At 49.2% G+C, this 27,985-nt stretch overlaps 4 protein-coding genes and 1 long non-coding RNA gene across 7 annotated transcripts; 2 read left to right on the top strand and 3 right to left on the bottom strand.

Moving 5' to 3' along the window:
- LOC108159474 lies at positions 1-25,514 on the top strand. Its single transcript, XM_017292802.2, has 6 exons — positions 1-492; positions 11,590-12,749; positions 12,820-12,941; positions 24,430-24,547; positions 24,615-24,746; positions 24,815-25,514. The coding sequence occupies exons 2-6, from the start codon at positions 11,652-11,654 to the stop codon at positions 25,286-25,288; spliced, it is 1,944 nt and encodes a 647-aa protein (XP_017148291.1). The 5' UTR covers positions 1-492; positions 11,590-11,651; the 3' UTR covers positions 25,289-25,514.
- On the bottom strand, positions 9,657-24,361 carry LOC117186168. The gene is made up of 3 exons (XR_004471294.1): positions 24,096-24,361; positions 9,899-10,016; positions 9,657-9,824 (listed from the first exon to the last, which is right to left on the bottom strand). It is a non-coding gene; the product is annotated as an uncharacterized LOC117186168 (long non-coding RNA).
- LOC108159467 (ribosomal protein S6 kinase 2 beta) lies at positions 13,284-20,167 on the top strand. The gene is made up of 2 exons (XM_017292789.2): positions 13,284-16,176; positions 16,250-20,167. The coding sequence occupies exons 1-2, from the start codon at positions 13,893-13,895 to the stop codon at positions 16,828-16,830; spliced, it is 2,865 nt and encodes a 954-aa protein (XP_017148278.1). The 5' UTR covers positions 13,284-13,892; the 3' UTR covers positions 16,831-20,167.
- Positions 21,193-23,907, bottom strand: LOC108159486 (protein phosphatase 1H). Of its 3 annotated transcripts, none has more exons than XM_033386401.1 (4): positions 23,785-23,907; positions 23,202-23,713; positions 21,643-23,120; positions 21,193-21,569 (listed from the first exon to the last, which is right to left on the bottom strand). In XM_033386401.1, exons 2-4 carry the CDS (start codon positions 23,510-23,512, stop codon positions 21,445-21,447), a joined length of 1,914 nt encoding a protein of 637 aa, XP_033242292.1. In that variant the 5' UTR covers positions 23,513-23,713; positions 23,785-23,907; the 3' UTR covers positions 21,193-21,444. The 3 variants fall into 3 exon arrangements, with proteins under 3 accessions (XP_033242292.1, XP_017148311.1, XP_033242283.1); XM_017292822.2 differs by having other exon boundaries at positions 23,789-23,907; XM_033386392.1 differs by having other exon boundaries at positions 23,202-23,907.
- LOC108151043 (clusterin-associated protein 1) lies at positions 25,511-27,985 on the bottom strand. Its single transcript, XM_017279419.2, has 3 exons — positions 27,534-27,985; positions 26,030-27,454; positions 25,511-25,971 (listed from the first exon to the last, which is right to left on the bottom strand). Exons 1-3 carry the CDS (start codon positions 27,553-27,555, stop codon positions 25,862-25,864), a joined length of 1,557 nt encoding a protein of 518 aa, XP_017134908.1. The 5' UTR covers positions 27,556-27,985; the 3' UTR covers positions 25,511-25,861.

Below are 27,985 nucleotides of genomic sequence, written 5' to 3'. Positions count from 1 at the left end.
GAAGCCGCGCTTGCTCAGTCAGCAACGAAAGCGCCAAGCGGCCGCAACGCAAGCAGAGAGCTCTCCTACAAACGGCTAACGGTACTGTGAGTGGATGTGGATCGTTTCGCTCGTTTCGTCTTCGTCTCTCGTTTTTCGGCTACCCACCGAAATACAATTTTTGTTGTTTGCTGTATCGCTCTTCGGCTTTCATTGATCGTCGCGTCGCAGCATCCAATCCACCAATATCGTGCACCTGTGTGAGGTGTGTGTTTCTGTGGCACGTGTGTGAGTTTGCGACTCTTTTTTTGTGTGTGTGAGTTAGAGTGAAATGGAATTTGTTGAATGTTAATTGCACGCAGCAGGCTGCCGGCAAACACCAGCAACAGCAATAGCAACAGCAACAGCAACAGCATCAACAGCAGCAACAACAGAAGCAGCAACCGCAGGAGAAAATCGTTGATAAATAGACAATAACATAAAACAAAGGCCAGAGACGCCGCTTCAATTAGCGTAAGTTTTAAAACGATGCTACAAAAAATAAGAGGAAAGAGAGGCAGTGGTGGAGTAGGAGTGCGAAAGGAGAGGAAAACTATAGTCATAAATTGAAAAAAAAAATAATGACACTGTTAAGCACGTGCAGCGCAGAGTCTTTCCCATCTCCAATCCCCAATCCCCAATCCTCCGGTGCTTAGCCGGTGGATGAGTTTGTTGCTCCCTTTCTGTGCTAGTCCTGCATCCTTATCATCCCTGGGCAAATGTATCTAGATCATTTACTGCCTGCAATCCTCCCGAAGTGTTCAAATGGCCGATTTACCAATCTTTAAAGTCACAATTTAATTTTATTTTTCTGTGGCTCTTTTACGCTGCCTCTCAAAATAATTGAACGTTTTTGCCTTGCATTCTCTTGAAAACTGTTCGTTAGAAAAAACCCTCAAAACCAATTTAAGTGTCAGGAGAATAGAAAAACATGTTGTGATCAGGTAATACTTGTATTCTTGATTTGGGACCTTCATCCAGCTGCAAACCAACAGTATTTCAAAACTTACAAAATCCCATTCCTCGCCAATCCCATGATCATTGATCAATCAACTGATAATCTCCTGTATATGTTATCATCGTTTCAGGTATTCTGTATTGAAAAATAACACATATGTACATATATCTGTTATCAAACGATAAAGAAAAGCCGAGAGCTGGCACTGTCTCATTTGCTCCTGCCCTCCCTTATCGCCATCCATCCGCAGAAAACCCCAAAGCGTCGCGAGGCCCCGACCCCAAAATTCCAGTCGAATTTGCGCCAAGCAAAGTTTGCTTTGTAAAAATCTTGCCAATTGTTTCTATTTCTATTTGTATTTGAACCGCCAAGAAATACTCGTACAATTACCCACAAAACATGGATACAAAGATACCTGTATACATGGTAGATACATTTCCGTGGAGCTGGACTTGCAGGCAAATGGACAAAAATGGAAAGTATTTGCAAGTACAAGTTTTGTACTTTTAGTTTTTTAGTTTTGTGGACTTTTTAACGACTTTGCCCTCAGACCTGAAGCACTCAATGAGCTATTTGGTCAGCACTGTCGCGCAGTGTTGCCAGAAACGATGCCCTGCCCCAAGAGCTGGGTTTTCGAAGGGAAATCAAGGGAGTTCCAAAATAGTATGCATCGATATGTTGTACCATCCGCAGTTAGCACCTACATACATACATGTATGTACACGCTTTTGCTTGAACATAACTTGGGCGTTTACTCGCCAATAGGTATTGACCCCAGCTGAATATATTGTTTCTGAACTCGTTATCCCTGCTATACCTGAACCACATTCTGTATCCTCTCCTTTGCAATATTCGAGACCTAACATACTCGTAAGCCCTAATCGGCTGTTGGGAAATACTTGATTTGCGCTTTGGAGGTTTTCTTCATTTGCAGGCACTGCGGTTTCCTCAGCCCCATTTGACGCCCATTTTCGATTGGAATTTGCACACACATTTTGCATAATTGAGTTGCATACATTTTTGGATGTTTGATTCCCTCGATGGGTTGCATAAGTCCAAGTCAGCTCCACACGACGGGGGGCACACGCACACGCGTACTACAATACTACGAGTACTCGTATTTATGCGATAATTGCAGGAAGTGCAGCCGCAGCCGCAGCCACAGCTACAGCCACAGCCACAGCCGCACCAAATGTGTTGCATGCAGCGAAAGTTTTTCCTTGAAGCGCGCATATTATAAACAATAATAATCAATGCGAAACGAAAACAAGAAAATTGCAAGCAGGCCAAAAAAGATACACAAATACATGTGTACACACACACACACACACACACACACACACACACACACACACACACACAAAATGAGAGACAGAGTGAGAAACTGCTGCCCACTGGCTAATTGAAAGTGAAAGGGGGAACAAAACGCAGACGTAGACGCTTTCCCCCGCAGCACCGCAGCACCGCAGCACTCCGCAACAAGCCCAATCCCAATCCCAATCCCAATCCCAATCCCAGCCAACGCCAGTTCCATCTAATGATATGCCGAACTCCGGCTCCAAACTTCATTTCCTCGGAATTGGGCAAGTGCTTGGGCCAGCATCAATTTCGAATACCCTGACCAAAAGAGGGCTGACCACCAAAGAGCCCAGAGAGTATACAAATGTATGTACATGTGTAATGCTCCTTCCATGCCCATCCTTTCGTTCATCCGTCCATGGGCTGATGTGCAGAACTGAATGAATGATATGTTTCCGAATGATCTGGGCTCGCCTTAAGCTCGGAATCGGTCGGATCGAATCAATAGGGTATCCCACGGTTCGGCTTCCAGTTTTCCGATTTTGTTTGGATTGGTTTCGTTTTGATTGCGCCTGAGATTTGTGGCCTGCCGTTTCATAAGCCAAAACTTATAAGCATAAACTGGCCGGTTAGCTGTTGGCCGGCCAACTACGAGCAGTTAGTTGTTGCCACCACCACCGGACCGGCGTGCGTTGCACTCGTTTTCGAAGTGCGTAAGCTACTCTTTCGCTTCCCCCAGGTCCCCACACCGAACCAAGCCACACCAAGCCATACCACATCACACCGTACCACTCCAATCAACTCCGATCCAATCCATTCCCCTCCACACTCCATCGATCGCCACAGAGCCTGCTCTCTTTGCGTTCGTTTGTCTTAGGCAGCGTGCAATTATTTTGGTATGAAGTCATTTCAAATGTTAATTTCAACGACAACGACAACAGCGACGGCGACGGCGACGGCGACGACCTTGCCGCCTTAATTGTACGTACAGAGATCGAGGAACGCGGATTGCCGAACGGCCAGGGGAGACCTGGCAATGCGAATGCGAGTGCGAGTGCGAATGCGTGCAATGTTTGTTGTTCGACCAGATTGGGCAGACGGGGAGGGGCGGGCACGGGGCTCTGAATGTTAAGCGAGTGGTTACTCCTATGCGATGTACGTACGTACATACATATACATACATATGTACAATAATTATATGGAGCGGGTCGTATGATTTGACAGGAAACTTAATCTGCAAATCAGATCTTCAGCTGACTAAAAAAGTGCACAAACATGGAAAACTTGATCAAATCTATGGGGAGATCACTCCTTAGTTTTAATCGAATATCACTCCACGATAGATGATCTGTTCTTAGAAGAGACCTTCTGAAGCTACTGTAAACGATCCGATTTCCATGATAGTCGGGTATCGTGGATCTCCAAAGATCTATCAAAGCTTTAAAGTTTTTAAAGGATCATTGATCAGCAGTGGTCGTGGAGCTCGACTCCCTGTTTAGCCGATATTGCGCCATGATCATGATCTGCCTTGACTTAATGGGCGATGGGAGGCACATGCCCTTGGATCACTTGGGGAGGCCCGCCATGGACGCTGGACCACATGGATCCGGTTTGGACTGTCAATCGAAATAACCAAATGATTGGCCCATGGAATTTTCAATTAATTATCGCTGAAAGCTTAGCCCGTCCACGAGGCTACGCCGAAATTAGAAGAAAAGCTGTGGAAGATCTGATGATCTGTGGAATATTTTTCGCTGGCGTTTTAATCAACAAAAATAATAATAGTAGCCGTCGCCACACGAGCGTCGAGGTCCACAGCACAGCACAGATTGTCATTGCCAGAGCCATTGCCTGCCGGCCCAAGAAATCCCAAAAATAAACACAAAATGCCATGGGCGACGGGGGCGGGGCCAAAAATTAACAGCCAGATACTAAATTCCACAGCGAAGCAAAGCAAACAAAAATCGAGGGGAAAAAGCGAACCAAAGCCGAATCTATTGCAGGCGGCTGATCACATTTTTGGAGGCTGCTCTTAACCCATTGTTGGCCAACACCAAAGCATGAGAAGAAAAGAAAACGATCCCCGCACAAGGCAGACAATGCAAAACTGTCACTGGGCCGGAGGGAGACGTGTCTGCGGTCGTGGGAGATACATACTTACATATGTATGTATGCACCTTTGTACATTCGAGTCTAAACCACGAAACAGACTTTGACATTTCAACCTTTGACTGCATTCCAAATGCATTCCAAAGGCAAATGCATGTGTGTTGGCCCCCGTCTGGCTTTGACTTCAGCCTGCAACCATCATCATCAGAGCTGACCCCCGCCGCCAGTCGCCAGCCGCCAGCCGCCAGCCCCCAGGCCCATGACCGTACAATAACCATTCTCATTCCAATTCATTTGTCTGTTCAAATGCCTGCATAAAATTAGCTTCAACCCAGGTCGGGGCGGCCCGACAAGACCTCCCCGCCACCGACTTTAAAGAGCCCGAGAGAGAGCAGGTGGACGTGAACGTGAACCCGACCAAGTGATACCTAATAGATCAAAAAGTGTTACGCAAAACGAGAGAAGGATAGGGAATCTGTAAGTCGAATAATGGCTACAATACACCATAGTATATACATGTATATACCACAGACTTTTAGGGCCTAGGCACCGAACTAGCCCAAACAGTTCCTCTGTGGAACTTTTTGATTCCCAAGCCCCATATCCCCATAGACCCATAGACCCCTGGACAGATATAGACAGACAGACAGACAGTTCTACGCCGAACAGTTCTTTTCGTTAGTTGCTGGATGCCGGTGTTCTTGCTCCTATTGGCAAATGGAGCGCAATTTACTGAAACAGTTGTCAAGTGAATTGTCAAGTCACACCCCTGGCATTCCTGGCGGGTGGAGGGGGATACCCCCTCTCTGGGGGTATTTCCCTTTGGTTGGTTCTGAAGAGTGTGTGTTGATGGCGCTGCCTGCTGCTTGCCGGCCCATGATGATGATGGTGATGGTGATGAGGATGATGCAACATTAGCCGCTATACAATAGCAACTCAAGTGTTGCAAGTTGTTGCAGTGTCACATTTCACAGTTATTTGTTGCTGTTGCACGTGCTCTTTTGATATTTTAATTTGCTTCGTCTGTCACGGCAAGCGGGGCTTTAATTACCTGAGCTTCAGACGACGACGTCAACATGCATCACATCTAATCATATAATATCAGGAACAGCAGAAACAACAGAAACAACAGAAACAACACCGACTATTGCGTGGGCAGCAGGAAACACTGTCAGTCAAGCAACATCATCGTCATTATCTACTGGCACATGATCATCCTAAGAAACTGCATCTTCAGCCACTGCCCCTGATCTCATGTCTTTGTCCGGGCTCCTCGTCCTCGTCTCCTCGGAGTCAGGCAGGCAGGCAGTCAGGCAGTCAATCAGTCAATTAGTCAATTAGTCAGTTAGGCGGTTAGTCACACAGTCAGTCAATGTTGTGGGAGTTTTCACATGCCACAAACATTTGTTTTTCTCCGTTTGCCCCGAAATACAAGAGCCAAGCCACGAGAGACCACCTGTTGCTGTTGCTGTTTCTGTTGCTGGTGGCAGCTGCATTGCTGCTGGCGCATTATGCAACTCGATTGGGTCTTTCAAGAGTTCTATAAAAGGGGAGTAGGTAGGTGGTAGGTGGGTAATGGCAGATAATTACTTACACTCAATTTCATTTATATTCGCTGTGTGTCCCATTTGGAAGATGAATCTTAAGACCAATAATTGAGTGGGGAAAAGAGGAGTGCGCAAAACAGAACGAAAGAAATGCCATGCCCGAAGGGCATTCGAGTTACTCGAATCATTGTGTGATGCGATAGGATTCGATAGGATGCTCACTCGTTCCTTTTGTGCTCATTCGCTTAAATTTTGTGCGTCCGAGTCTTGCGTGAGGAATACCTTTGTAGGTATTTATTCTTGGACGTTGACCTGCAATGATTGCATCTTTCATGAGGCGATGCAATTACTGCACCGTCAAGTGGCCCGTGTGAGGTCGCTGCCGACCTCCATATTCCTTGTTGTGGAACTGTTTGCCCCGAGATATCCATCCATGATCTCTACTACACATCTCCATTGATCTATTGATCCTACACGTAGTATCTCTTTGCCTTAGGTGCAGATTACCTATTGAGCTCCTTAGAGACTTGATTAACCATCGCAGTATGATCGTCCTTGCTCAACGCACAATTGGATCTTTATGGTATAGATCCGCATAGATAGGGCAAGTCCTTGCTCTCCCACTGCTCCGGGAACTATTCTTCTGCAACCGATAAACACACTGGGCGTCAGTTTTAGAATAATAATTCTCGGCCAAAATGCTAGCCAAAATGTAGACGGCAAGAGTACATGGCGCTACGATATTTAGACGCGGTACAATACATTTTTCTTAGTGGAACTTTGCTGCCAGTGCATATTTGTCGACTTTATATTTAATTTTTAGCATAATTTTTTTATCTTAGAAAAGTTTAAATAAATTAAATTTATGTTTAGAAAGACTCAAAGAAGTATTTCATAAGTAAATCATAGTTGAAAAGTACCCGAAAACAGATAGTTTGAAAAATACGTTTTTCTAAAACAAGAATCATACGATAGCTATTTTAATTTTAATTGAATTAATTTTATTCGTATTTTATTTGTATTAAATTATTCTTCTTGAATAGTTTTGGGTGGCCCTACATATATTTCGAAGTTCTGCGAATTTGGAGCTTACTATCTTCTTAACATTTTTCCGCATTAATAAACGAAATATTGAGCGCTAATTTTCCCAGCTATTAATTAAATAATCAATCAATTAATTTGGGTGTAGTAAAAGTTATTAACTATACAGCTAATTGTGCCAATTTTCCGTGATATTTTTGTAGATACTTTTATCAGAATCAACTTTCTTGTTGACTTCTGCTTACTGACTTTTAATGTTTTAAAAGTCGCTAATTTAAGGACACACTTGCGAAAAATTCAATGGAGAATGTTCGAGAATGCAAACGCAAAATGCATGTCTTGTGCGTGATGAGGCACAATTGATGCTGGACTCGAGTCTCGCCGATATGATTCCAATGCTGGATGGAACCAATTCTCCCGCGTCTGTTCTGGTCGAAACCTTTCTCTCTCGATTTCGCAGCGCTAGCTCTGGCCCAGCACTGGCACTGGCCACTGGGAGCCAAGAAAATGGGCCACCATACTGTTGCTGTTGTGCAATTTGAATCCGTTTTCGAGCCCCAAGAAATTACACTTAATTGCCAAAGAGCCAATGCGCGCGGCTGTCGTCGCAGCTGGCTCACAAAACTATCTGCCTGCCTCAATGCATAATTTAAGCCAACACACATTCCACTCCACTCCACTCCACTCCAATCCATTCCCTATTTGGCTGAGAGGCTGTCATAACTTTGATCAAAATAAATAATTTACAAATTTCCCGATAAGTGATGGGGGGCCCACATTGCAAGGGGGCGTGCCCAAACCTAAACCCAAGCGCGAATGCAGTCGGCAAATAATTAGCAAATCAAATTGCTGGGATTGCCCAATGCCCAATGCCACACGTCCACGTCCACATCCATCCATGGCGCATGCCACCGGCAACCGACACCAAGTGTAAAACATTTCGAAAAAGTGTAGTTTTAGTTTGGGTCTGGTCTTCGGTTCCGCTGGAAAAGACAGAGCCAGACCCCAACCCAATCGATGATAGTATGAGGAAATCCTATATCTATGTCTATGGTGAGGCGTAAATTAAAAAATTAAAAAATAGTTGGGCAAAAGCTGTTGGCGGGTTCGTCGATCAATTGGGGACCGAAAACACGAATCAAGGGAGCCAAGTGAAAGTGTTGGAGCACAGTTTTAGCTGCACTGGTTGGGCAGCCAGAGAGAGAGAGAGAGAAAGGTGGCCAGTCCCTGCCAAACCTGTACAAACTTCCCCCCGATTCTCGCACCTGTGCTTCCCTCTCAATGGACGTCATCTCCGCTCACTCGCGGTTGCTGTTGTCGTTGCTTTTCGATGGATGCATTTTCATATTTGGCTTTTCCCTTGAGAAAGATCCGAAACAAGAGGCGGAAGGCGAGCAGCCACACTTTGGAATACCTTATGTAGAAGGTTCACGGCAGGCTTCCTCCCTTGTCACAGGAGATGGGAACAACATAAATAGGAAGAGAGGAACCACCGCTACATCTGTCTCTCTCTTCCCACAATAGCACCCGCTGATAACACAACAACAGAGCTCGCTCTCCGTCGCCAGAGGGCGCACACTGCACGAGAAAGAGTGGTTGAGAGAGAGAGAGAGAGAGAGAGAGAGAGAGAGAGAGACAGAGAGAGAGAGTAAGCATGTGGAAGGGGTAGCGTAGCCACTGCAAATTGATTTGTTCATTCTGCTTATACAACAATGATCCGATCTGATCGCAGTTCGGCAATCTGGTAGATACGAGCATTGGTTTTCTCATATCTTTTAAATGGTGGATGCCCCAGATTTGAAAACTTATAGTCTCTGAGATCTAGGCCCTCATCGGACGAACGGACAGACAGACATGGCTATATCGATGGTGATCAAGAAATAACGCTCAACTGCTTCCACATTTGTGGGCCTAAAGAGGTCACAACAAGGGTTCCTCCAAAGGAAAGACGCTATGGCGGCGCTTTGGCGGCTTCTGGCAGACAGAGGGACTGGAAACTGGAAACTGGAGACTGGAGGCTGGAGGCTGATCCCTAAATCGGCGCCAGTCACAGTCGTCGCCCCGGCCAACCGTTTTTCCTATGCTAATTGAAGAGCGAGTGCTCAAGTGCTCGAGTGTCTGTGGTTGTGGCTGTGGCTGTGGCTGTGGCCACCTGTGTGCCTGCCTCTGTGTGTATGGCCAATTATGCCTAATTGCCGTCAAGGCGACAACCGACAACAGCAGCACTCAAAATGAAAATGAAAATGTAACTGAAAATGAAAATGAAAAGTGCCACAAATGAGCAGCCGGACATGGGACAGTGGAAAGCTTTGTGCGGTGCGGTGCTACGGGACGTATCAGCAGCTAGAAAGAAACAGAAAACTACTAAATACCAACTTTCCAGAGCTGGCCCTCAGTCGGCAATGGCCCAAAAAAAGACACCAGCAAAAGCTTTGTGGCTTTCTGGCTTTCTGGCTTTCTGGCTTTGCGGCTTTCTGGCATGATTTCCATTCGGTTTTGGTCTATGCAAAAAACACTCGATTGTCTGTGACCCAGTTCGGTTTTGCAGGCTTCAGAGTCATCAAATACCATACAAATACCAACCGGAGGCATTTGCAGTGCATTCCCAATGGAAGATGCATACATATGTATGTATGTATATACAGATTGCATGTACATATGTTCTATCATATTTTATGGCATTTTATTATATTTTATTGCGAATACTTTCCTTGCTTGGCGCACATTTTGCGTCTGTTTCAGTTGAAGGTCTTTCTAGTGGTTTTAAATGTTTCATACTCCTCGTTGAATTAAACTACACAAAAATATACAGTCAAATGCCTAATGTTTAGCTAAAACGGCTCTCAGATTTCCTAGAATATTAAATATTAAAAGGTCTATAATAAATTTGTCTCAAAAATAAATATTCAATGAAAATTATACGTACACGTTGACATAATCTATGGAAATACCTACAAAACCCTCCGAAAATCTTCCGACAATCGGTGATGGATGATTCTCGGTGTATCCATTCCGGTATCCAAGCAGACGTCCCTGCGAAGGCCCTATTAAGGAAACGCGAAGGAAAGAGCGAAGGGAAAATCATAAGGATCATATCATAGAAGCAAAAATAAACCTTTCAAATGTTTCAAATTTACAGAATCAGGTATAGGTATAGGTATAGGCATAGGCATAGGTATAGGTATAGGTATAGGTATAGGTATAGATATAGGTATAGGTATAGGTATAGGTATAGGTATAGGTATAGGTATAGGTATAGGTATAGGTATAGGTATAGGTATAGGTATAGGTATAGGTATAGGCATAGGTATAGGTATAGGTATAGGCATAGTCATGAAAGGTCATACACTCTTTTATGCATCATGCATTCTACTTATCAATAGTTTGCGGCGCTGAAGGGTTTTGGGGATCTATTGCAGGTTCTAGCGATGATCATAAGATCTACACAGCCCAGGCCTACAACCTCGTTTTCGTCCCGTTGCATTCAAAAGTTCCTTCATTTTGCGGCACAGTGTAATTAATTTATTAATTGTTTTCGAACTTCATTGCCCAATTGTGCCCAAGTACTCTAAACCTACAATATAGAAAAATGTGAATATTTACTAGATATGTATTTACATATGTATTGTCGGTACAATATACAATATACTACTGCCACTTGCCACTATCGATTTGCCATTTCAAATGCCACGCCTCCATGACGCCATGACTTGCCTCCAATCGGTATCGGTATCGTGTCCGAGGCAACAGCGAAAGCAGCGAACGCCAGCCACACGACCCAGCACACGACCCCACCTCAAGTGGCTAGAAGAGCGGCTGTGCTGGGAGCCTGTTTGGTTTTGTTTTGGCTTTCGATTTCGGGTATCTGTTTCGGGTATCTTTTTCTTAATTGGCAGCCAAGTGCGAACCGGTCCGGTCCGATCCGGTCCCGTCCGCTCTGCTCAGAACAATGACAGCCAGCTAGAGGCGGGCAAATGTCAAGGCAGTGGAGCACTCACAGTGCGGGAAGACAACCCCAAATACCGGGGGAAAGGAGGGTACTGCCAGAACCACTTTTGGCAGATTTGTGCCGCAATCATGCGACAATTTTGTGGCTCACTGTAGATCAATAAAGGGAGCAATCAGTGGGGCAAGCAATCCATCAGATCCGATTCGATCCGATTCGCTCCGATCAGTGAGCGAACGCCTTTCCAAAGTGTTCGAGCCAAAAACAAAAGACTTTGGCAACGAACCTGCTGTGGCCAGCATTGCCGCTGGGCAAGCTAGTCTTGGGCCATGAATGGACAAAAGCGGAAATAAAAAATATATCGTATGTACATACAACACCTACCATATGTCGCATAATAAATACCTTACTGGGTTTTGAAGAGCAACAAAGTCCCAACGGGGGAACGGTATCAACTATTGCAAAAACGAATGTATTATCGGTTATACCTCTGGGAGGCGGGTCATGGACCACGCCTACGCCAGTCACCCAGTAGTAGCCAATACTGCACCTAAGTACACACTGTGTACTCTTATACTCTTATATTATACAATCCAATCCTGCACTTATATGAGAAATCAACTTAAATCAACGCATCATTTTGTTCTCCCCCCCTCCTCCCATCCCCGCAGTTTGTCAATGAACCAGTGACATCCTCGTCATCATCATTAGAGAGCACATTACTGCACCAGATATGACAGAGACAAGCAGCCACCAGATGAACGGAGGAGCAGGAGCAGGAGCAGGAGCAGGAACAGCAGTGCTGGGAGGTGATTTCAATGGCCGTCACTCGACCTCGCCGGCCCGCACCATAGACTCGCACGACTCGACCACTGGCAGCATGGACACCATCGTGGACCGCAGCCTGAACCGGGAGGAGCTGCTGCAGGTGGCCACCTGCACCATCGAACAGAGCACCAACACCACCAATATGGGCCCAGGCGGCAGCCTGACCAACTCACAGATTGGGATCCTGCAGCGAGACCAGCGTCAACAGGAACAGCAGCAGCAGCAGCAGCAGCAGCACGAGGAGGAGGAGATGCAGCTGCAGGAGCAGGCACGCCAGGATGCCCAGAGTCACATCTATTCGAGTCCCGTCTACGACCAGAAGCCACCGCCACTGAAACTGACGGCGGCCTCCCTGCTCGCCGCTGCTATGGACCTGGACGAGGCCAAGGCCAAGGGCAAGACCAGCAGCCAGACCCTGGACGAGACCAACAAACCAAAGCTCATCTCGCACCAGGAGTTTAAGCAACAGCTGGAGGAGGCAATGGCCACGCGCCATCCGGGTCAGGCGGGGACTCTGAACGCGAAGAGCGCTGCCAACAACACCATCGACTCGCGTATCAGCAAGAAGCAGCGCTGCCCCCCGGAGTTCATCAAGTACAAGGGGGGTTCCGCCGGTAGCGATGGGGGCAGCGCAGATGGAGCCAGCTCCACTCTCTCGGCGAAGGCGCGCCGCAAGCGACGGGCCAGCAACGAGTGCTGCTCGGCGTTCCCGCTCCAGATCGTGCTCGGAACGCTGCAGCTTGTCTTGGCCATCTCTCTGGTGGCGCTCGGCTCGCTGCTGATCGTGCGCGAGTCGGCCTTGTCGATGGCTGGCTGCGGCGTCTGGACGGGCCTGATCGCGGCCGTCACCGGATCCCTGGGCGTGGTCAGCATGCGCAAGACGCAAACGGCCTTCCTGGCCCTTAGCCTGGTCTGCATTGCCAGTAGCACGCTGGCGCTGGCCATTTCAGGCGTGGGCCTGTCGCGTGACCTCAACCGCATGGCCGAGCAGAAGGGGGAGCAGGTGAGTGCGACAGTCCCAATTCGTTGCATGTTGCACAAAAGTGAATGTAACTCCATTATTTACCCCACAGTTTGACCTGATGAGTGCCAACAGTGAAGTTTCCGCTGCCTGTGGCTTGATATTCACCTTGTTTTTGCACTTTGTGGTCAGCATTGTGTCAGTCTATCGCTGTGCGCTGCAGATTTGCACCAAGTAAGTAGAGTTTTATTCTGCACTAAGATTTGAACTTGAGCTTGCGCGGCAAGAAATCGATAGCTTCACTTATCGGCGGCTGCCAGCGCGCGTGCAGCTCTAGAGGGCGCTAGTGAGCGATTGCCATAGGGATGGGCAGCTGTGACTGAAATGGTAAAAGTGAGGTGAAAGTGCAAGTAAAAATATTGCATGCTTGCAACTATTGTTTTGCTTGAAAATAGTTTATATCTGGGTATATCTAGATACATGCAACAAGGAAGCCATGAATTAATTTCATACGAAGAGTGGCCCCCAACTCGTGACTGGCAACGAAAAAATAATCGTGCCAAGTAACAGGTATGCGACTATCGTTCATCGCTCATCGCTAAAGCATAGTTGTATAGGAAAAATATTAGATAAATCGCTTAATGTGTAAATAATAGTGATAAGAACCCGCACTGAAACGAAAAACACCACAACAGCAGCCACATGAAAGAGCAAACAACAAGCGCCAAGAAAAAGCAACAAAACTAAGAACATTTCCAGTTAAATTGCGTGGAGAAAAGCAAAAAAAAAAAAAGCACCAGCAGAGCAGTCAGCAGAGACGCGAGCAGTGGGCAGAGCTCGCGCCTACGCTTCCTCCACCTCCACCTCTCTCTCTCTCCCCTCCCACCCCTTTTCTCCATCTATCTCTCTTTCCCTCTCGGTGTGTTTGTGTGAGTGTCCGCCTAATGCTGCTCCCACTTGAAAAGTCGTCGCTGTCGTCGCCGCAAACGCAACGGAAGTAATAAAATACAAAAAAAAACTTTAGGCAAAAAAAAAACACTTGAACGATACAAGAAAGAAAATACATACATATATAGTATTTCTGTCGGCCAAAAGGAAAAAGCGAAAGTCGGAGAAAAAGGCCTCAAGACGCCAGCGAACGTGTCTGCAGAATTGAAAGCCAGTAGGGCAGCGTCAGCGACAGTCATGCCACTGGCTGACTCCAACAAGGATATTCGACAGCAGCAGCAGCAGTTGCAGCAGCAGCCCAATAACAATGTAGCAGTAGCAGCACCCCCACTGGACAATGCACAGGCGTCACAGGCTGGCAGCCCCAGCGGCAATGGCAGCGGTGGCGTCGCAGGGATGGGGCTGCAGCTGCGACAGCGCATGCAGATTACCTCCTCCGGGTGCAGCAGTCTGGCGGTTACTCCCATGGAGCACACGCCCACCGACGAGGAGAGCGGGCCCGTGACGACAGTGACGTCATCGCAGCGACGCCAACAGCTGCAACAGGTGCAGCAGTCGGCGCTCCAAGCGGCCCTCGAGCAGCACCACATCTCACCCACAACCCCAACGCCAGGAGCAAAAGGAGGCGGAGGAGGAGCTGCAGCAAACGAAGCTAGAGGAGGACTAGGAGAACAGGAGGCCCCTGCCACGAGAGAGACAGAGAAGGAGACAGGGAAAGCAGCAGAGGACTCTTCGCATGCGGATCGAACGCTATGCCCCCCGCCGGAGCAAATGGAACTAAGCGACTCGGAGCACTCGTATGGGGGGGCATCGGGTAGCGGCGGGGAGTGCGAGAACGAGTTCGAGCTGCGCGAGGTGGTTAAGGAGGGGCACGACAAGGCGGATCCCTCGCAGTTCGAGCTGCTGCGCGTGCTGGGCGAGGGTAGCTTCGGTAAGGTGTTCCTCGTGCGCAAGATAATTGGCAAGGATGCGGGCACCCTGTACGCGATGAAGGTGCTGAAGAAGGCCACGCTGAAGGTCAAGGATCGCGTGCGCAGCACCAACGAGCGCAAGATCCTAGCCGATGTGGGGCACGCCTTCATCGTGCGTCTGCACTACGCCTTCCAGACGCCCGGAAAGCTCTACCTGATCCTGGACTTTCTGCGCGGCGGCGACCTCTTCACGCGGCTATCCAAGGAGGTTATGTTCACCGAGGAGGACGTCAAGTTCTATTTGGCCGAGCTGGCCCTGGCCATGAACCACCTGCACACGCTGGGCATCATCTACCGCGACCTCAAGCCCGAGAACATCCTGCTGGACGAGCACGGCCACATTGCCCTCACCGACTTCGGGCTCTCCAAGCAGCCCCTGGACGGCTCGAAGACGTACAGCTTCTGCGGCACGGTGGAGTACATGGCCCCGGAGATTGTCAACCGCAAGGGGCACGACTTTGCCGCCGACTGGTGGTCCTTTGGCGTCCTCATGTACGAGATGCTGACGGGAAATCTGCCCTTCCACGGCCAAACGCGACAGGAGACCATGAACCAGATCCTGCGCTCGAAACTCGGCATGCCCGAGAACCTGTCCCCGGAGGCGCAGTCCCTGCTGCGCGCGCTCTTCAAGCGCAATCCCCAGAACCGGCTGGGCGCCGGCTCCCAGGGCATCCTGGACATCAAGGCACATTGCTTCTTTGCGACAATCGATTGGGTGCGGCTGGAGAGGAAGCAGGTGCGCCCGCCGTTCATTCCCGCCGTCAGCCGGGATGACGCCTTCTACTTCGATGTGGAGTACACGTCAAAGTCTCCCCGCGACTCCCCCGGCGGCCCCATATCGGCCTCGGCCCACGAGATCTTCCGGGGATTCAGCTTCGTGGCGCCCGTGCTGCTGGAGGCTCACGGAACTCCTACCTCCCAGAACTGTTCAAGCAGCGCCAGTCCCCTGCACACCGTCACGGCCACCGCCGCGGCGATGGGCTCGGTGGGAACGCTGACGAGTGCCAACTCCTCCTCCTCCCTGACCACCACCATGACCACGGGAGCAGCGCCGCGCAGTCTGCCGGGCGTGCTGCCGGGCAACTTCCATGCGGAGTACAACCTGCTGCAAGAGCTGGGGCGCGGCACCTTCTCCGTGTGCCGCCTGTGCGAGCACCGCGCCTCGAAGAAGCACTACGCGGTGAAGGTCATCGAGAAGGCGGCGGTGGCCGCCGCCTCTGCCGCCTCCACCTCTGCCGACTGCTGGGAGGAGGTGGAGATCATGCTGCGGTACGGCAACCACCCGAACATCGTCACGCTCTACTCGGTGTACGAGGACGCGAGCTCCGCGTATCTGGTAATGGAGCTGCTTAAGGGCGGGGAGCTGCTCGACCGCATCCTGGCCGTGGGCCAGATGTGCGAGAGCGAGGCCAGCGCCGTGCTGCGGACCATCGCCTCGGCGGTGGCCTATCTCCACGAGCACGGGGTCGTCCATCGTGACCTCAAGCCCTCGAACATGATCTACGCCAGCATGCGCCAGACCCCGGAGACGCTCAAGCTGTGCGATCTAGGTGAGTGAGCCATCTTCAGGGATGGTCGCCGGACTAAGCATGGACCAAACTGTTGATCTGTTCTTCCTCTTAGGCTTCGCCAAGCAGCTGCGGGCGGACAACGGTCTGCTGATGACGCCGTGCTACACGGCCAACTTTGTGGCCCCTGAGGTGCTGAAGCGGCAGGGCTACGACCTGGCGTGCGACATCTGGTCGCTGGGAGTGCTGCTCTACATCATGCTCTCAGGACGAACGCCCTTCGCCAGCACGCCCAACGACTCGCCCGAGGTGATCCTCAAAAGGATCGGCTCCGGCCACATCGACTTCAGCAGCAGCCGCTGGGCGCTGATCAGTGCTCCGGTAAAGGAGCTTCTCCGCCAGATGCTCCACATAGTGCCCGAAAACCGGCCGACTGTGGCGCAGATCCTTGAGCACAGCTGGGTGCGGGATCAGTTTGCCGGCAGTGTTGAGCTGACGGAGTACACCTCGGCGCTGCCACAACTGTCGCTGGGGGCGCAGCAACAGCAGCAGAACCACATCTCGATGGCCCTGCGCGGTGCGGTGGACGCCACATTCCGGGCGATTGCCATTCCGCAGGCGGCCAACGTGGGACCCGTGGAGCTGTCGATGCTGGCCAAAAGGCGGGCCAAGGACCGGGCCAATCTTCATTCCTAATCCTGGGCCGCATTATGGTGCCCACGACGCCAGGCCAAGAGGCAGCTAATTCGATTAGTCTCCACCATCTATAGTATTTTGATCCATTTCTGTGCATTTCCCCGTCGCCTGGACAAGTGGCGTCGTCGCCACCTCAACAGGAATGGGAACATAAATGGGAACGAGAATGGAAATGGGAATGGGAATGGGAATGGGCATGGGCATGGGTATGGCCATGCCCGAGGACATGCTATAAATCCCCGTCAGCGTTGTCGCAGTGCCAAGCTGCGGCTGGTCTAGATTGGGGTCTGGACAGGCGGGCGGATCAGACAGAAACTCGAAAGTATTTGACTAAAAGTGTTAATTATTTATTTAATATATAAAAACTAAAACAAAGAAAGGAAAGGAACGGAACGGAACGGATCACGAACGGAAAAGTCGGAAGAAGGTGTCAACTGCTGTGCCAACGGCTTCTTAAAGTACATCCATATACCACTATATATATATATATATATATATATATATGTATATATATAAAGCTATTTATATTACGAATCCCTGTAAATCGAATGTACGCCTGCGTGTGAGTGTGTGCTGTGCGTGGTGTGGTGGGGATCGGATCTATAGACCTAGCCCCTGCCTGACTGTAGCACTGCGCCTCCCTTCTTCCTTCCCCAAACACATTTCCACACACCCACATCCACCCACCAGCCCGCACACACACACACACACACAGAAGCCTAAGAAATGAAGAAATATTTTTAACTAAATTAATCGTAGCTAAATTTTCCAACATCACCGTGTTATTGTTGTTTAAATAATTAATTAAAACGAAACAAAAAATTAATCACGAGAAACATTTGTGAAATGCAAAAGAAAAGGCTGGACACCCCCAAACCTTTTTCTACATATTATTCTTAATAATAATAATTAAAAAATTGTGCAACAAAGTCTAGCAAAACAACAACAACAAAAGCAAAAACATTACATATGTATGCGGTACAAATCGTTTTAAAGCCAAACAAGCCTTCACAAAAAGAGCAGCAAAAGCAAATGTGTTGCCGTTGCCTCAAAATAATTCTACTTGGAATGTCAATTTCGCACAAAGACCTACAAAAAACTACAACATATACGGTACAACATGCTATACAAGCGAGATTATACATACCATGGTATATGTACATACAATATATATACCTACCTGTCTACTATATAAAGCCGAACCACATACAGAGTGCGTGCGTTTCAGTGGGTCAGCTCAGAACTATATTCAGATTCAGATTCAGTGGCTAAAATGTTTATTAATTATTAACGTATGTAGATCAGTTAGCTAGGGGGAGAGCAGGAGACTCCCCTCAGTTAAGACGGTCTGACAGTCTTAGCTGACTCTGTGAGAACGCAACGAGGCGAGGGAGCAGCCAGGGTGGTCCCGGCTGGCTGAATCTATTCAATAAGTACTTGAGTTCGTGTGGAGCCAATATTTATGGGTCCTACTTCTACTTGACACTTGACACTGCTGACTTTGATCAGAATCGATATACATAGCTAATCGATATGTTTCAGCTGGAGGACAGAATCTTTTTTGTTTGCTGAATGTACATACATACATACATAATGCTAGGCTGAATCTAGGCTAGAATCCATTGCGTAAGTGAATGATAACTATGATTGTGATTGGCATGCATTATTCAAGATCAGAATACGCCATACGCTAGCTGAATTAAACTTGATCAAGACGGGGTCTTGACCCATTGGTAGCGTAGCTGATTCCATTATTCATTACATATGTATAAATTAAATGTACTCATACGAGTACAGCTGTCTGTTTGTCGTTCGATTGCATTACCTATATACATACATATATAGCCATATAAGCTACGAACTTGCACTCCTCAGATTGAACTCTAATCAAATCCTTTCCGAATGCGTTGCATTTCTAAAACGCACTGCAGTCTCTGTAGTCAATAGTTATTGTCGTCTTCCTGCGATTTTGGTGTCCTGCAACGCCTGCAACGCACTGTACACAAGCGAACGATGCTGAGGAATGATCTTCCTAGATCTGGTTGAGATTAGAGGAAGAACCAAGTCCCAGCAGAGGGAACTTTATCTTTTATCTGGCCCCAAACCCAAAACCCAACTGCAAATAAAATACAATTTAGGGAATGGTTCTATGTATGTGCTTTTCACACATACATAAGTAAATAGATACATAAATACATGCATATGATACATGCATACCATCTGTTTCCACTCAAGTATCGTATCGTATCCAGCAGAATGGATACACAAGAAATATACACGCATATACAGTATCTATTGTTGTAGTTTATAGTATAGTACATATAGTACTTGTTTTCCAAGACAACAAAAAATTGTGTATAAAGACCTAATGCGGTCGAATTCTAATCCGATTCCAGGACTTGGGCTTACTTTAGCTATATGTGTGCATGTTTTAATGAAATTTTATGCGCTGTGCCACCACTGAACTTACTGCTAACAAATAACAATAATTGCATATACACCACCATAGAAAATATTAGTTAAACTTGACAAATTTTTAGAGCAAAGGCCATCCATGGGTAGCATCAGTGTCCCTCCATAAGAATGGAATAGGTAGGATGGTAGGACGGACATTAGCTAGCTGAAGTAGGGGGGATACAGGAACTAGGACGAGACGGAGGAACATCCAGATACATATAGTACACACATAGCTATAGGGATTACTGGGTAGGTAGACTGGATAGGCGGAAGATAAAAGTCCGACTAGAGATAAAGCTATAATGCTGACGGATGCTGAAACAGGAAGATATGATGGGATACTGAAAATAAAGATTTCGATGATGATGATGATAATGATGATAATGAGAATCATAAATTACTAACGGTTTGTTATAAAATGCTGTGCACACACAAATTAGACAGGGACAGTAAACAATGAAAGAGACAGAGACAGAGACAGAGATAGAGACAGAGACAGAGACAGAGAGCTCCAGAATGAAAGAAAACTAAATGGGACATATGTACAGACGTAGGTACATATGTGTTGTCCCAGTGGACTCTCGTTGCTCTCAGAGAAGCCACACACATGATTACACATCCTAGACTCCACGAACAACTCCACTGAACCCTTGAACCCTCTGGCCTTTATCTCGACCTGGACATCGACGGAACTTCTACTACTAAAGCCATGCACCCAAAATACATACATACATACATATGCAAGCACAAGTACATACTATACATGTATATGTTTATATATATGGATGCTACATACATACATATATTTTCTTAGTAGATTTTTACAGCTTCCAGAACTACATACATGTACTGTACCAAAACCCAAAGAAATTATTGACAACTATAAAGTGAGCAAAATCGTTTTATTGTAATCGAAATCGAAATCGAACGATTCTAAATTATTGTAAAGTTGATTCATAAACACAAAAACAAGAAGAAAAAAAATTCACAAAAAAAATATTTGAAAAGCGAAAACCAATAAAAATTCAAAGTTCTGAATTGTTTTGATCTGGCACTAAAGGATCAGTTCCCTGTTTTTGATATTATAAGGAATGAAAGAGCACAACTTGCTCAACGCTCATTGATGGATGATGTGATGTCATGCGATAGTGCCGATGATCATCAATTCGATATAAGCTATAAGCAGTGCAACGCATCATACATATATCGTAAGCCATCCATCAGTGAGCGCTGAGCAAGCTGTGCTGGTGCTGGTGCAAGCGCCCATTAATTCGAGTATCTACTATGATTGGGAATTTAATAGCCATGTCATATACATATGTATGTATTAGCTGTACATATGTATGTGTGTTGAACATCTTATCGCTGGTGTTTTCTTATCAATTAAGATAAGGGGTTGACTGATGCATACATGCTACATGGGATCCAGTGGATTGTTTGTCTTGGCAATATCATATCATGTGCTCCATTTCATCTCAGCTAATCTTTGGTTTCTTGAACATTTATTTATTTACCCATAAAATAAAGCAAAGTGAAATGCAAGCCCCAGCATCTTGCCAAGGTTTCCGGGCACGGAACATTCGCATCTACTATTTTCTCAGGAATTATCTTTCCCTTTTGTCCCCAAAACCCCCTCGCACATTGATTTGCTCTGTTTCAAAATAGCTTTCTCTTTTTTTGAATTTATCGTGTTTTTTTTTATGTATATATATTTATATTATTGTTATTACGCAGCTTATAATACTAACTAATTTCTGGTTTGTTTTTTGCTTTTCTTTTCAATTGGATTCATTGACTTTTGATTTAATTGAATTGAATTAATTTCCACCGTTCTAGGTGTTTTTTAACAGACACAAATACATTTAGTTACAGAAAATTATTGTACAATGCAACGAAGTTACCCGCTCTCCTGTCCGATCTTGTACATAAGCAAATTATGTATAAACTTGAATGTTCTAAATATGCCTTTTTATGGAGTGTAAAAAAATATACTAGTAGTAGACGTATCTCCAAACTGCCGCTGCCAGCTGCCACAGCCACTGCCACTGCATCTGTCGCTGTTTCCATATCGTCTCCATTTGAATATTGCTGTGTGTGTGTGTGTGTATATATATGTATGACGCAAAATATATATATATATATCCTGGTGCATTCGCTTTAATGCTTGCCCTTGTTGCCTTTGCGACTGCGTTGCTGCTGCTGTGAAGGCTCTGCCTGCTGCTGTTGCGCTACTGTGGCGCTGTCCCTCTGCGAGGCGGGTGCCGTGACAGAAGCTTCTTCATCTGCAGAGAGAAAGTCACAGGCACTATTGTGAGAAAGGGTTCAAAGGGACTGAGATCTGGGTTAATAGCTCACCCGCCGTAGCTGTGGCCGTGCCCGTGGAGGGTGCGCTCTCCCGGGACTCTGATTGTTCAGGCGATGTACTTATCTCGACCACCAGAACTTCCTCAGCCTCTGCATGCGGTAGCTGCAACGGCTCTGACTGTATCTGGGCCTTGGCCTCGAGGACCACCACTTCGCCGTCCTCCTCCTCCTCCACGACATGGGCTTCCTCAGCAATGACCCCATTAAGCAAATTGCCTTCCTGGGCCTCTTGGGCCATGTTGGCCTGGGCTCTGCGACGGCGCTTCTCTAGGTCGCGCGTGTAGTTCTGCGTCCATTCAATGTGCTCCTTGTAATACTGATAGACGGGGATGACAATCACCGAGATATCGTCGACGGTGGCTGCCGCCTTGCTGTCTGCGAGCCGCCAGTGGCCGGAGTCGTTTATCTTGCCACGGGCACGGGCCACCAGCTCCTGGGCGACCATGGTGTAGCGATGCTTCTCGGTCGGGTATTTGGAGAGCGTTTGGAAGACGGTGCGGGAGACGGCCTCGTTCTCGGACACGTCCCAGAGGCCGTCGGTGGCCATCACGAGCACACCGTAGTCGCCGTCTTGATTGTGCTCGTCCGGGATGCTGACCACCTGGGTGAGATCGCGCTGACGCACCTCTGGATGGGGGGTGAGGAATGGCTTGATCTGGATGCCCGTGTTGATGGCCAGCAGCTCGTGGTCTCCAAAGCCGCGGGAGACGCCCAGCGTACCCAGGAGCCGGCTCCTCTTTCCCTCCCCGTTGACCACGGGCATGCGGAGATCGTCGCGAGTTAGCGTCTTGTAGGTCCAGCCTTTCATGGTGCCCTGGCGGCAGAGAATGCGCTGGCCCATGTCCTTGATGTGCGGCCGCTTTGCGTACTCCATGGCCACATAATGATTGGCCATCAGGTGCGGCTTCAGCCTAGCCACATTGAGCAGCCGCTCGCGCTCCGTCTCCGGCGTGTGGTCCGCCGAGAAGGGCACTGGATAGCAGCTCGCCTCCAGCGGATCCGGCTCGATCACAGAACTGTCCTTCGGCTCGGTCGGCTGATTGGCCCGGCGCTGGCAGAGCACGGCCCGACTGTCACCAGCATTGGCCACGTACATCTTTCCGTCGATAAAGAGCGAAACGCAGGCGGTGCATCCACCCGCATCGCGGTACCGATTGCTGTCCTGGGCTATCAGTGAATCCATGCTGAAGAAGGCGCTCTCCAAGGCGCCGATGATCAGCTCGTCCTTGGACACACGCCGCTGAAAGTAAATGGGGTGCGGGAATGTCGGATTGAGCCGCCCGTTCTCGCCGGTATCCGTGTCCCGGGGCAGCAGCAACTCGATGCAGTCCACCAACGTCTCGTGCAGAATGTGGTGGAATTGATGGGAGGCAGCCAGGGCGGCCCCATACCCGGCATGGCCATCGAAGATGCCAAAGTACGTGTATGGTAGATCGGGATGCTTGTGTTCCGGATCGGACAGCACTTGCCTGCAAATGGGATCAATGGAAGCAATGGGATTTAGGTCAATGACTCACACACTTTCGAGTCTTTCGATGCTCGTGACTCACCGGCAGAAGGCGCCCTGGTCCTCGTTCCACTCGGACTTACCCGAGTTGACGCACTCGGCGTAGCCAGTGCCCCACGGCAGCAGATTGATGTCCCTCGGCACGATAATGGGCCGCACATTGTGGTCCGCCGAGGCGCGCAGTTCGTCCGCGGTAAGCAGCTGCAGGAACGGGGGCCGGGCGTACGGGAACTTGTCCGGCATCTGCTGGCCCCCGAACCGCCGATGGTGGTGGTCGCTGCGGTCGTTGCTCGGCAGCGGGGGAAGATCGGGCGCCAGTGCCGTCATGAAGCGCTCTTTGAAGTTGCTGAACATGATGGTGGATGGCCCAGACGGTGGATGGACAGAAGGGGACGTGGGCGGGTGGAAGCGGCTTCCCTTTGTGTGTTCTGCTGATTACAGGCTCTCCTTTCCTACTCCTCCTCCTTGTCTGCCCCTGGCCTATGTTTCAGTTGCGTTCTCGCTCACTCCCACTGACGTGGCGAGCTTGCGTTGTTTTTGCTGGTTTTCACACAGCTGGGAATTAGATAAGTGTGTCAGCGCGTTGGGGGGCTGAAGTGGACGCGGGTCCCGCTACACGACACAACCTACATGCAGTGGAACGGCTCTTATAATCGGTGACAAGTCCGAGTTATTTTGCTATTTTCCTTTTTGCCCAGTAAAAATAAATCGATTAGCACGACAGTGTGACCGTTGTCTGGCAGTGCGGTAAATGACCAAGATTTTGAGATGTAAGCACGGTGTTGCATTTAGATAAATACAATATTTTAACTACCCAAATTAACAAATGTTTATGTCAACAGCGTTAATAAACAAATAAATGTATGATAATGCATGTGCAAACAGTTTTAATTGTACATATGTAGATGTTAAAACTGTTATCGCTATCGTTACTTACCAGGGCAGGCAACAATGAACCAGTTGAACCTATGTCTCCCAAATGACTATAAAATGCACCAGTTAGTACATCAATAAGCATTCCTTGGTGTTATATTTGATCAATCTAATTTTGAATGCTCCTTATCTGTAGGATTAAGATATAAAAACCCACATATGCATATTGCTTAGAGAACCACTAACTGGAACCAGCGATACTAGTGATGCTGTCCATTCCTGTGGAAATAAAATGGCGACAACGTAAAATTTTGACAGCGACAATGTCAAATTTCGACGTCAACGTCAAAGTCAATTCAGACTTAAGAAATTTAAATTTTATTTATGTTGAATTGCAGATCGGAGCACAGTGAGCTACGTGACGTCATCATTAAGTCGAAGGCCTCGGGCATAGCCCTGGATCAACAGAAGGTGGATCAGTACATCAAGGCCATGTCCCTAAATGGCAGTGAAAAGGTGAGAGTAGCAGCAGTCTCCCTTGACCGTTTTGAATTCTTATTCATGTACATACATCTCCCTGCAGGCTAACACCGAGAAGCTGGCGGCCATGTGGATGTATGCCACGCAGATGGGCAGCCTGCCGCCACCTTCGGTGCGCAAGCTGACGCCTCCCTCCCGTCCTATAATGCTGATTCCCTCCGCCGCAGGAAGTGGAGTAAGTTGCTGCTTCGATAACTCAAAATCTGCCTTTGGTTAACTGTTCCCCTTGCTTGTTCGTTTCAGCTGGCCCCGCCGCCACCGACACGCCTGCCCCCACCCCCACCTGGCGCCGGAGCAGGGCTGCTCCTTCCAGTGCCTCCACTGCCGCCGCATTATAGAGGTATGACGCTGCCCTACATGCGACCTGGACCTGGTTCCGTGATCTACGCTCACCCGGCCAGCCTCAGCGGCACTTACCGCACCCACAAGAGCACCAAGTCAGCCGAGCTGAATGGTCAGCGCAGACGCCGCCGGGCAGGCAAATCGGATGCCAGTCGCCGTCAGCGCCGCAAGTCCGAGGCAGATGTCCTTGACGGAGCCCCCAACTTTCAGTACACGGGCCTGGATCGGGCCATAGCTGATAGTTTCCTGGCCCGCCAGGAGCAGTCACAGGCCGGCAGTCACATCGATTACTCCTCGTCAGCATCCTCGGATCTGTACGGGGGTCAGCGTGCCTCCTCCAAGACGAAGATTGTCTGTCGCGATGTGATGATGTGAGGGGAACCATACCCCGATCCTCCCCTCCCCCATCTTTGTACATATATATGTAGTTTTTTGGTGGTCAGGCCTAGGAGCCTTCCGCACCCATAAAAGTTTTCGTTTGGATTTCCTTAACCCTCTCTCGTTACGAGTACATATTCGTATTAGCCTTAAGCACTTATTCTTATATACATATGTAGGTATGTATGTGTATAAAGCGATAAATAAAGTTATACATAAACCAGTGAAAACGCTAACGTTATAGACGGAGCATTCTACTACGTAAATACACATGTATGTAGGATGCTCGGTAATCATATTTATTAACTCTGCACTCCCCACGAATCCAGAAAACAACATTCTGAGGGAGGAATGTAATACTACAGAGTCTACAGAATTTTGTGGATCCATAGACAATGCTTAAGTACGCAATATTACCGAATAATACAGACTGACAGACGGATGGACATGACTCGCTTCTGAGCAAGAATATAGGTATACAATTTCGAGCATAGAATGCAACTAGTTTTGCCTGTATACAGATACCCCGGCATACAATTATTAGAAAAATAGCCCGGACTACAGCTGGATCTAAAAATCCTCGTCGCTGTGGTGCTCCGCCTTGTTGGCCGTCTTCGGACGCAGCGGCAGTTCGCCCGTCAGCTTCGAAATGCTGATGTCATCAATCGAGTTCAGATCAACTGGGAAGGAGAGAGAAGCCATTAATGAGGTGTTCACACCGCGACTGCAGCCACTTACAGTCATCGTCGCCAGTTCCCATGGCCATGCTGATGCCCCCCGCACCGGCGCCAATGCCACTCATGCCCATAATCTCGCCCACGTCCAACTCGCTGTCGGAACTGCCGAAGCTACTGTCATCGTCCCGCGAGTTGAGGATGCTGCTCCCGGGCGGCACATTGCGTCCGTTGTGAGCGGCCCTGGCTGCTCGTCCACCTCCACCGCGACCTCCACCTGCGCTGGCGCTGGCGCCGGCTCCTGTGCCCTTGCGACTGCGTCCCGTGGTGGGTCTCAGGCGGGAGGTGGCCGTTCCGGGACGCTTTCCCTGGCCGGAGTTCAAGACGTCCTGCCGCATCAGCTGGTCCTCGTCGCGTATATCTGGTATCTCGGCGTCCAGGCCAAACAAACTTCTGCCATTCACCACCATCTCCACAGCGGAGCCGACACCAACTCCGCCTCCTACTCCACCTCCAACACCTACGCCCATATCTTCGTCGTCATCTCCGTCGAGATCGTCGTCCTCATCATCGTCGTCGTCTTCGATGAGGCCCTCGGGTATGAAGGGCATCGAGCTCTCAGCGGGTTTCTGCAGTATGGGCGAGGCGATGGGCGTGGTCCGCTTGGTGCGTGCCTCGAGCTGGGAGCGCAGGGCGTCGCGGACGTGCAACCGGAGGAAATAGCGCTGGAACAGCATCTGCAGCTCCTTCTCGCACTCCTCGAACTCGGCCATGTGCGCGGGTCGGATCTTCTGCAGCGCCTCCAGCCGCTGCTTGGTCCGCTCCAGCTCGGCCCGCTTTCGCTGCAGCTTCGAGCTTAGAGCGTTCAGCTCGACGCGGGCCGCCTCCAGCTGGGCCCGGCTCGACTGCAACTTGAGCTGGCTGGCCTGGGTGGCGTTCTTGAGTGTTCGCTCCACACTGAGCAGCTCCATGGGCCGCTGGGCCTGGGTCTGGCGGGACTCCTTGTGCAGCAGCTCCTTGGACAGCAGGTCGTAGAGGGCGGCTCCCCGCTGGGTGAGGTCTGAGGAGAGCTCGCGAGCCCGGCGCAGCTCCTCCATCTTGTCCCCGATGTCCACCTGGTTGAGGCTGCGGTACTGGTCGCGCTCCTCCTCCTCGCGCTCCGCCTCCGTTTGGCTGGGCGCAATGAGCAGGCGCGTGATCTTCTGTAGCTCGCTGGCAGTGACTGCGGCTGCGGCGTACAGCTTGCGGGGATTCAGCCGGATGGCCGACTTGGTCACAAAGAACTCCGTGGCCGAGCGAACTAGCAGCACGCGCTGCTCCTCCGTTTCCACCCCGCCGGAGAGCACGGTTCCGGGCTCCATAAGCCCCGCCAGCCACTGGATCAGCTCGGACACGATGTGGAAGCTGGCCAGGCTTCCGTGCTGGTTGGCCAGCGACTGGAGCGGAAAGACCCGTGGAAAGCCCAGCAGCTTCAGCTGCTCTCCGAGATCTACATAATTGCAAAAGCGAAGGGGAATTGGTACGGTAACGGTATTGGTATTGGCTGCAAAGGGCGTTCTTAAACTCACCGCGCACATCCTTGAAGGACATTCCTGGGCTATATGCTGGCAACGGTTGACCACGACTTGACCTGTGTACGCGGTGCTGCTGCCTTCGATTCAATTTGCATTTTCCTCACTGTCATTTGTTGTGGTTTTCCCTAGGCTGCCTCTTCTTCTTGCCGCCAACGACGCCTTTGTTTAGGCCAGGCCATCCATCCAATGCAACAAGGTTGCCAGGCAACATCCTGGCTCTCACTCTGCCTCTGACTCTGACCCAACCTTGCCTCGCTTCGGTTCGCTTCGGTTGGTTTCCCTGTCGGCTGCTCTGGTCAGCACACGACAGATGGGGGGTTTCACCAGGGCAACGGCTAAGGGGTGGATTTCCATTTCCACAGGGTGGTTGGTTGGCGGTTGGGCGAGGTTGCTTGGGGGGGAAGCAGCAGGCGCCGAGGCAGCTCCTTGATCTTGGCAGAGCTTCC

Source organism: Drosophila miranda, chromosome XL, assembly GCF_003369915.1.
Source record: "Drosophila miranda strain MSH22 chromosome XL, D.miranda_PacBio2.1, whole genome shotgun sequence".
Taxonomy (NCBI): domain Eukaryota; kingdom Metazoa; phylum Arthropoda; class Insecta; order Diptera; family Drosophilidae; genus Drosophila; species Drosophila miranda.
The sequence above is the reverse complement of the archived record's forward strand: the minus strand, read 5'-3'. Positions and strand labels throughout refer to the sequence as shown.